This window comes from Acinonyx jubatus, chromosome D3, assembly GCF_027475565.1.
Source record: "Acinonyx jubatus isolate Ajub_Pintada_27869175 chromosome D3, VMU_Ajub_asm_v1.0, whole genome shotgun sequence".
Lineage (NCBI taxonomy): Eukaryota > Metazoa > Chordata > Mammalia > Carnivora > Felidae > Acinonyx > Acinonyx jubatus.
The window spans coordinates 22,642,242-22,652,437 of NC_069392.1; the positions used below are offsets into that span (position 1 = coordinate 22,642,242).

General features: G+C 60.9%; 1 protein-coding gene across 1 annotated transcript; it reads right to left on the minus strand.

Annotated features, from left to right (window-relative positions):
* Positions 1-717: 717 nt before the first annotated feature.
* CABP7 (calcium binding protein 7) lies at positions 718-9,771 on the minus strand. Its single transcript, XM_027050873.2, has 5 exons — positions 9,267-9,771; positions 2,824-2,967; positions 1,817-1,929; positions 1,346-1,499; positions 718-1,116 (listed from the first exon to the last, which is right to left on the minus strand). The coding sequence occupies exons 1-5, from the start codon at positions 9,373-9,375 to the stop codon at positions 989-991; spliced, it is 648 nt and encodes a 215-aa protein (XP_026906674.1). The 5' UTR covers positions 9,376-9,771; the 3' UTR covers positions 718-988.
* Between the last annotated feature and the right edge of the window lie 425 nt (positions 9,772-10,196).

The following is a 10,196-nucleotide window of genomic DNA, read 5'->3' on the forward strand; positions in this document are numbered from 1 at the left end:
CCCGGACTTGGAGTGGCCTGGCTGAGCTTCCTGGCACCGACAGTGCTGGGCTACACCAGCCCCTTAGCCCAGCGTGACACAGGGCCCCTCCCAGGGCTTCTGCCCCAGAAGAGCCCCCTGCAATGGGAAGGTTGCACAGGCTGCTCAGATTTGGAAACTCCCGGCCCCTGGTCTGCTTCCCTCCTCACTGCACTCCAGTTCTAGATTCTGTGCTGGGTTGTGATGGGCAATGTGGCCCTCAGGCCAGTGGGCCTCTGATGAGGGGGCTCAGAGGGTAGAGAGACTGCAGGGCCACCTCAGATGCCCCATCTGCCATGCGCTTCTGCCCTTCCTGAAAATCCCTGTTGAAGGGGGTCCTGAAGCCAAATCTGGGGGCCCTCTGAGTCTCAGGGTCCTCCTCTCTGAAATGGGCAAATTCTTTGGCCCCAGTGGGTACATGGAGGAAGGCTGGGTTTGAGTCTAAGGAGGGTCAGAGAAAGGGACCCCACAGAAGGCCAGAGGCCTTCCCAGGCTTGGCCAGGGAATAGGGCCCAGGAAACCCCAGCCTCACCCTCTCTCCAAGAGGAAGCATTCTGCCCCCACCTCCACCCTGCCCACAGCCCTGGGCAAATGTCAGGGACCACAGTCAGGCTGGCTGTGTGACCCTGGGCACAGGGTGCTCCTTCCTGCCTAAGTGCCCACAGCAGCTACAGGACCCTGTATAAATTCCTCCTAAACTTCCCAGGAGCCCCTGGACGGTGGGAAGAGTGAGTGCTACATTCGGGCCAGGATGGGCAAGGTGGAGGCGGGGCTGGGGGCTGCCCTCAAGAGCCACCACCGGGCCCTCCACAGCCAGGCCACAGCTCCATGCAGGGCCCACAGGGTGGGTGGGGTGGGGTTGCCAGATGTCCAGGACCTGAAGTACACGCGGCGGTGGCCCAGGGAGCCGAGTGAGGGAGGGGACTGCAGGCGGTGGCGGGCGCAGAGGGGCCCCATGCACCGCGTGCGCCTACTTCATGCCGCTGCGCAGCACCTGGTTGGCTGCGATGAGCATGACGCTAATGATGAAGGCGATGGCGAAGGCGCAGATCAGACTCTTGCGCACGCACGTCTGGCGGATCTGCTGGTTGGAGCAGGCTGTGGCCGCCCGCCAGGGAGCACCAGAGAGAGACAGACGGGGACAGCGAAGCATGGAATCAGGAGCCGCCTGCACTTCCGCACACGGGCTTGTCCCATGGGACGCGCAGGGACACAAGGCTTGGGGCTGGCAAGGAGGCCCCCAGCCGCCCCCTGTCAACCCCTGGTTCCTCCTCCCCCTGCCCAAGCAGTTGGCCTGCCCACGGGGTACCAGGGGTCAGTCACTCACTCTCCACGTCCACGGGGCACTCCTCAGCTGTGCCCAGGTGGCTTTCCTCCTCCGTCATGATGATGTTCTCGATGTCCTTCATGGACAGGTGCTCACAGAAGGTGTCGTACAGCAGCCGCTTCAGCTCGTCCACGGTCAGCTTCTGCATGTCGCACTTGCAGAGGGGAGGAGACACAGTGCTCTGGCCACTGCCACCACCACAGCTGCCACCCAGAACCTTGCAGCCACACAAGCCCAACAGGCCTCCAGACTCTGGAGGACTGGAAACCACTCTATTCCTTGAGTCCTCAACCACACCAGCCCCCCCCCGCCCCGCCCCAGGGAGCCCATGGCTCTCTGGGAGACAAGACATCCAGTGGCTAGAAGCCTGGGATAATCATTCCTCTTTACAGCGTGGCCCTGGCTATTCACTAGCCCCAGTACGGCCCTCCACAGTGTGCACACCCTAGGTCCCAACCAGCCAGTACATACCTTCCAGAAGACAGTGTCAAAGTCAGTGCCATGAAACTTCTCTGGGATCCCTGAGGTAGAAAGCTTGGGTCCCAGGAGAGTCACAAACTCCTCAAAATCCACTTGGCCGTCGCCTAGGGCAAGCATAGGTTCAATCAGTGGCCAGCTTACAACTGGGCTGGGTCCTGGGCCACCTCAGGCAGGTCCCACCTTCTCTGAGCCTTGAGTTATTTTCAGGGACACATAACATCTGCCAAGCTCTGGGCTGATGCTAAACTCACCAAATATGATGAGGCCCCACCTGGTAAAATGGAGATGGAGTGCAGCAGGTGGGCCCAAGTAGATAGGAGACCCTCAGAGTTTACTCAGAAACCATGGCTTCCCAGCACCCTGCTTCCTTCCCCCGGCAGGTGTGGGGCCTGACATTCTCCCCACACAGACAGCTCAGGGCACAATCTACCCAGACCACCACCTGCTCTCTAGGTGGATAGGAGGCAGGGCTGGAGGCCCACAGTGAGGACGGGGGGATGAAAAGAGAGGACTGGAACATTACTGGTCTTTTTTACTCGTTTTTCTTTAATAAAACGCCAGGTGGCAAATGCAACTAAATGATTTTTTATTTGGGGTGAGGGGACCTGGGGTATTTAGTATACCCTTTCTACTTTCCTGTATTTCAAAAATTGCTCAGGGGGCACCTGGCCGGCTCAGTTGGCAGAGCATGAGACTCTTGTCTCAGGGTCATGAGTTCGAGCCCCACATTGGGTGCAGAGATCACTCAAAACTTAAAAAAAAAAAAAAATCTTAAAAAAATTGTTCCGAATACAGAGCAAGAGAGGCAGAGCTTCTGACCTCCGTGCGTGGATATGATTGGGGCCATCACACTCCGGCCTCTATTCTCTAGGCTGATAAATGGGTCCAGACCTGGCTGCATACTGCTATGGGCTTAGGGGGTGCCTGGGAGGAAGAGGCTCAAGGTCTCAGAGGCCCAGGTGAGGGGTGAGGAAACTGAGGCAGGGGGTGATGCTCACCGTCCATGTCCAGCCGCTGGATGATAACTTCCAGCTCCACCTCATTGGGCATGTAGCCCAGGGAGCGCATGGCTGTGCCCAGCTCCTGCTTGGAGATGAAGCCATTGCCATCGCGGTCAAAGACTTTGAAGGCCTCACGGATCTCTGTTGGGGGAGCAGAGCAGATTGGGACCTCGTCTCTGTCCTCACAGCCCCCCTCCCAGGCCCCCAGGATCCCCAAACCCGCAGCCTGAGCACAGCATTGAGAATCCACTATGGAGCCTGCAGGTCTGACTGATCAGAGACAAGTGGCAGGTGGTCCAGGAGTCCACCACAGCACTCCCTTCTGGAAGCTCAGGGCAAGCCAAGCTGGGCAGCAAAGCTGTGCCCAGGCCCGTGGCACTGACGAGAGAGGAGAGCGCCCTCAGGGCCTCAGCCTTCGCTTGTCAGGCTCCCACAGCCTCTCAGGGCGTGCTCACGACGACCCCGTGTGGCGGGTAGCATGAGTCCCACAGGGCGGGCTCCTGGGGCCTGGTAGTGGTGGCCTCTGTGAGCTGCCAAAGGCTTCCCTGCCCACCCCTCACTCCTTCCGTCCCCCACACCCCCTCATTCCCATCACATGCTTCCTCCCTTGGGCTCAGCTTAGAAACTCCAGCCAACACTCCTTAATGGTGCCACGTGGGGCAGCCACCATCTCCGGCTCAGGGCTGACAGGCCTGCCAATTCCGTGCAGACTGTCTCCCCAGCCCAAGGTTTGGGGGAAGGCAGACACTGGATAGAGGGGCCACAGCAAGCCCAGGCCTGCTCAGATGTGGGGATTGTCCCTTGCATTGTACAGAAAGGGAGACTGAGGCCGGAGGACCTGGGTGACTCAGGGGTGGAGAGCAATGCCCTGGGCTGGGAGCAGTGAGTGACCTTGGGTTAAACTCTGTCCCACCCACAGTAAAATGCCCAATAGTGATGTGGGTATGACAAGAGTTTTACCAAAGATGTCTAGGAACTGCTGAGGGGTCCTAACCTCTCTCTGCTCACTTTCATTGTTACTCGGCCCAGGAAGGGCCCTAAAGAGCATTTTCCTTTGGTGGGAGCGGGAATCTCATTCCTCCCACACCCTCTCCGCTCCAGCTCCCTTGTTCAGTTCACCTGCCAGCCTCTTGGCCTTTGCCTGAGCCTTCCCCCAAGACTTCAACAGGCACAATCCTGTCCCTGGGTGTAGGTGTGGGTATACTTGGAAGCAGAGACAGATGAAAATGCTCCACACTGCAGACCTGTAAACTGAGGCATGGAGAGGCAAAACAGCCAGCCCAGGGTCAGTTTGGAGTTAAGGCTGTTTCTGGTGAGAGCAGAAGTTAGCTTGGCCTAGGCCTGGCCTTAAAGGTCTATGAGCCCCTAAAACTGATTGTGGAATCCTGTGCCACGCAGTTATTCCCAGATCCCACTGGCCCCATTGAAGACTAGGGGCCATGGCAAGGTGGCCATGACCAAACTTTATCAGGTTCTTCCTACCTGGTGTCTGCACCCAAGGCCTGGAGGTTAGACCAGAGGGCATGCAGGCCAAGACAGAGACAGCAGGCTACAGTTGAGATGTCTGGGCCCCCAGACCACCCATCCTAGGCTGGGCCTGAGAATCTGGTCGAACCAGGGGCCCCTAAGCCAGAAAGGAGCTGGGATGGGAAATGTGGGCCCAGCCCAGGGATTTCTATAAACCCCAGATCGGAACTCCAGGCCAACTCCCACCTAGGGTCTTCCTGGGCCACTGATGAGGTGGTAAGCTCCTTATCACCAGAGGTATATATGAGCGGACACCCAGAGTCATGGAGGCTGCTGAGGAACTCATATCGCTTGGGAGTCTCTAGGTAGAGATTAAGGCACTGGCCATGCAACCAGTTACACCCTCTGCCACTTTCACCACCACACACACTTGGGTTTCTGGCCAGCCCTGTTGCCCTCCTGACCAAGCCACAGGCTCTGTCCACCCCAGGTGTCCTGAACTCCAGCACTAGGAACCTGTTCAGCCTTGCTAAACACCAGCACTGCTCCACATCCAGGCCTTCGAACATGTGGCTCCTTTTGCCCGGAACTTCTTCTCTTCACCATGGTAAACTCAGACGCATCTCAGGTTCCCAGCATGGACTGCATCACCTCCTTGGTGTCCTCCCCGCCTCCACCACCAGCTGACTCTGGCTTTCTTCTGGGCTCCCACAGACCCTGTTCTTCCCTTGCACTGACCACACTGGATTGTGAATTCGAGTGCCATGAGGGCAGGGGCCAGGTTGGTCTTGTTCACAGCTGGGTCCCCATTTCCTGCAACAGTCCCTGTCTGTCGAGGATAAACATCTGCTGACCTAGTGATTTAATGAATGAATGACTGATTTGGAGAACCTACCCATCTGGAGCACACAGAGAAAAGAGCTGAGCAGAAGTTCATGCACCACTTGGTGCGAAGCCATCATTCAGAGCCCATTTACTCCTAGTTTACAAACAATCCTGGTAGGAGTAAGCATTTGCTTTCTGCTCCCCAAGCAGGCAAGAAACATGAGGGAAGACTGAGAATGCTGCTTGTCACCTTGTCCAACCGCCAAGGACCCCACCCCTACCGACCCTATGGGCCACCACTGAAGAGCGGAATCAAGCTGAGGGCAGGGTCGAGGGTGCCACCCCCAAGATTTCTGGGTCAAGGGCTGGTTTTAGAAGGAGGAGCCCAGGGTCAAGCACCCCATTTTTCTGGGTCCTCAGTTTCCTCCTCTGTAGACGCCCATTTGGGAGATCACAAGGTGGGATGGCAAAACCCTCAACCCACGGTGGGGCTGCAGTGGGTGCTGGCCCCCTCCCCTGCCATGAGCTGGGGTCCAGGCTATTCCTCCTACCCTGGCAGGGGCCGGGTATGGCCCCCAGAGCCCATGGCTGCTTCAGTTGGAGCCCCTGACCTTTCTCTGAGAGCTCTGAGGAAACTCACTGAGCTGGACAGGAGACAGTGAAGGACAGGTGAATCTTGGGTTATGTGGGCAGGTGACAGACCCTGAGACATCCCCACAGGTCCCAAGAGGCACCAGCACTCTGTCGGGAAGCTGGAGTCCAGAAAGGGGGCGCACACGCTGGAGGTCACTCGCAGAGCAGGGGCAGTGTCTGTCCTCTGCAGCAGCTGCCATTCTCCGCGGCATTGGCCCCACGCCCCACCACTCTGGCGTCCCTGAGTTTCCAGTATGCGCAGAGGCGGCTGCTGGACTTGCAGGGAAGAGGGGCAGGATAGGGGACTCCCCCACCCTCCATACTCTGAATGCCCTATTTGGCCACTGTCGATGCAGGCTCCACTGTCTGAATGAGCAGGCCAAGTGCCAACCTCAGAACTCTGCCCTGGTGGCTGCCTGCCTGTCTGTCTGTCTGTCTCCTTTCTCTTCTCTCTGGCCAGAAAGGGCTGGGCCAGGGCCTGCAGCCACCTCACTCCTACCCTCAGGTGCTCAAGTCCGTTGATGCCACTGGGGCCAGCCTCTGTGCTCCTGCAGACCCTGGAGGGCTTTGCTGGGTGTATATGTCATGGCCGGGATGGTGGTGGAGCGGGATGAAGGGAAAATCTGGAAAGCCTGTGCCTCTTCTCAGGGTCAGACAGGCTGCAGGCCAGTTTGGCCCAGCCACATCTACTCTGCCAACTTCCACCCATGGCTCCCCAGGGTCACAGGCCCCCAGACGCCTTTGTCAGACCTTCAAGGACTCTTCTACCCAGACTTTCCCCAGATCCTGCCTTCCGGACCTGTCCTACTGCACACCATGGGTCCCTGACTCCAGACCTTTCACCCATCTCTCTACACTCCAGGCTCTGACCCATGCAGGATTCTCCCCCCCCCCCCCGCCCCCTCCTTGGCCTCCCCTGCTGCTGCATCTGAACCCGTGAGCCCACCGCTGCGTGCCAGGTCCCTTGATGAGCACCTCCATTGCATCCTCTGTCACCGGCAGCCCAAGGGAGTGGCAATGCCAAGCCCCTTTTACAGATGGAGAAAATGAGGCAAGAAAGGCAAGTGATTGTCCAAGGTCACTCCGTGAGTTGATGGTGTAGAGATCTGAACCCAGTGCTGCCCGGCTGGGAAGCCCTCATCTACACCCTGTGCTCTCCACCTCCCTTACTGGTCCCTCTCCCCCTCAGATTAACCGCCCCTGGATTTCTGCGGCAGGCACATAATGTCTGCAGCATTTCATCCCAAGCTGCTGGGCTCCCTCTTCTCTGCACATGTGGATCCTCCACTGGTGGGTGTCCTCCCAGCAAAGGGCCTGGGTCTTATCCAGACGGCCTTGGGCCAGGAGCACTAATGCAGGACACTGGCAGGGGGGGTGTCACCTTTTCCATCTAGCCCTGGCATTCAAGGACCACTGGGGCCTACAGAGACTTGGTCCCTCAAGAGGGCTTTTGGTTGCCTACAGCCAAGACAGAGGTCAGTCACGGAGGACTTTTTGCCCTCATCTACAGCTGCTCACAGGCTCGGAAGTAGGCTGGGGCCACCCAGGCATCTGCTTGTTCCACGACCCCCACTTGACCACCCCAAGGAGGGCCCTGCCCTTCAGATGCCCCCTGCCAGGGTCCCTCTGCTCCTCAGGGCCCAGGAGAAGGGGACAGGAGAGAAGCAAGGAGTGCGTTTGGTGTGGCTGGTGACTAACGCTGCTGGGTTCCTGCCAGTGTGTCTGCCAGGCGGCCCAAGGGGAGCCTGCGGCCTCCTTGCCCCTGCACTGCCCTCCCTATGCCCGCTCACCCCTGCAACCCAGCCTCTGCTTGGCTTCTTAGAGGGTCTGCACCCCAGGGCTGGGAGATCAAGAGAGGAGAGACCCCGTGAGACATGGTGGGGTGCTGGAAACAAGGGTAGGGAATGAGGTGGAAGCTGCCAGGATTTGAGGGGGACAATGTTGACCCCTGCCCAAGTGGCCAGCAGGAGGGTATGGAGGAAGACCCATGGAGGCAGACACTGGCAGAGGGTCGGGGTGGCTCAGGGCAGGAGGAGACAATGGTGGGGAAGTGACGGCCTCTGCCCATCCCCTGCCCTCTTGGTCTTCATCATACCTATTCCTTTTCCCAGGCCCTGGGCAGACAGGGAAGACACCTGGGCTTTGGGGTTCAAGGCTAGAGACCCAGCAGTATCACTCATCTATCTGTTCTGCTCACATCAGACACCAGACCCCATCTCCGTGGCTCTGACAGCCTCTGGTGGCTTTCAGGGGACTTGAGAGGAGCAGGTGGCTCATAGCCTATGGTGCAGTGTGGTTTTGGGGGGGTGGGGGTAGCTACCTTTTTCTCTTGATCTTCCCCTCACCCAGTCTGACTCCCTTGAGATCTACCCTCTCTAGGGCTTAGGAATGAGGGAGGACCTCTCTCCATGCCTTCCCCTGTGCTCCCATCATCATCCCTGACTGCACTGGTGTCTCAGATACACCCCCTTAAGCCCTGATGAGCACCAGATCTCAGAGATCCCTGGACCCAAGATAACCAAAGGGAGGCCCAGCCTCTGGGTGATCTCAGCCCTTTACCCAACAGCAGACAAGTAGATCCCAGGGGTCCAAGACTCCCATCAGCCCAGAACCCCCACTCCACACCAAATAGGGCCCTAGGAGGCCTGGGAGAAGGGAAGACTGAACACCTGCCCCCAGCCCAGGAGGGAAAGAGCTTACAGGCCCCAGGGGGCTCACTGCTCCCCCAGAATCTTTGGTCCAGGGATTCCAGCCCCTGACCTCTGCTCAGATCTGGCCTAGACCCTGCTTTTAAGGTCCCCCATTCACGTTGAGAGACAGAGAGACTCTGGGGGGCCAGATTTGGGTCCCAGCCTCTGCCTTTCCCTTCCAGGCTTGGTTATCGAGACCAAGCCGCCCAATCTGGCCACTTGTTGTCGCCACCACCTCCTGGGCCGCCCTCCCGGCGCTCTGGGCTGGGGGTCCCTGCAGGGCTGTGGGGAAGGGGCTAAGGCCGCAGGAAGAACTGGGGACAGCCCCGCAGGCGTTAAGAGCAGGGCAGTCGCCCTCTCCCCTTCCCCGGCTGCCCGAGCAGATTGGATTTTAAAAGCGACACGAGCGGAATGTCAATTCGAGCGCAGAGCCGCGGGCGGGCGCCGCGGAGGGGATCAGGATGCGGGTGCTCCGGCCGGGCCCGCGCGGGGGACACAGCTCGGACCCCCACCCAAACCGCCGCGTTGCCGCACCGTCACCGCGGACTGCGCGGCCCCGTGACCCCGCTGCGGGGCTCAGCAAGTTTCCGCAGCGCGGGGGACCATGCGGACAGGGGCTGGGCCGCCCCTCAGCCTTGGCAACCCCCACCGCGGCACCCAGAGGTGTGAGTTGGTCCTGACTCCCCACGCAGCTGCTCGCTGGAGCGCCCACCTGGCAGCCGGCACCTGAGGACGGCCCCCCCACCCCCTGCGCCCCGAGTCCGCGCTTCACCTGGGCGCACAGGTAGGAGGGCGAGCGGGCGGGGGTCCCGGCGGGGCACTCACCCTCCAGTTCGTCCTCAGGGATGTCCACGGGGCGCTGCTCCGACAGCAGGTTGGGCACGGTGTAGATGCCCCGGTACATCAACGCCGCCGTCACCGGGTGGAACGGCATCTTGGAGGCTCCGCGCCCGCCCGCCCGCCGCAAACTTTGAGGTCGGGGCTCATGGGCCGGCGGCGGCCCCGGGGGCGGCTGGAGCGGGCGCGGCGCGCGGTTGCGGAGGGCGGCCCGGCGGCAGCAGCGGTGGCGAGGCGGGGGGCGCCCCTCCGGGGGCCTAGCGCCCCCGCGCCCCGGGCCACCGGTCCATGCCGCCCCCTCCCTCGTCCGGCTCCCGGCCGGGGCCCCGCAGGGGCGGCGGGGGCGGCGCCGTTCGGGCCTCTCCGCTCTGGTCGCCGAGCGCTGCTCCCGCCGCGCCCGCTCCTCGGTGCCCCGCGCGCTCCGCGCTGCTCGCCGCCCGCTAGTCCGCTCGCCGGCGCGGCCGCCCGGCCCGCCGCTCCGGCTCTCGCTGCCTCCCGTGCTCGCTTGCTCGTTCGCTCTGTGCCGCGCTGGCTGCGCTCCCCGCCTCCCCCGCCCGCCCGCCGCCCGCCCCCTCTGCGCTCTCCACCCCCCCTCCCGCCCCTTCCCGCCGCCGGCCCCTGCGCGGTCGCCCCTAGCCCGCCGCTGCTCCTTCTCTCCTTAGCCCCAGGTTCCCCTTTCCCCCTGCGGAGGATCACTGTCCCTCGCCCAGAGTCCGCAGCTACCAAGACCAAGGTGGGGGTGGGGCCCTTCCTTCCTGCCCCTTGGCCCGCCCCCACCCCCCACGAACAGAACAGGGAACTGAGGACCAGAAGAGACCTGAGAGGTGAGATGGGCCCCAGATGCCTGGGTCCTGGAGGAGAATCATACAGTATTGGTGTCAGGAGGGGCTCCAAGATGGGGAAACTGAGGCTGAGAAA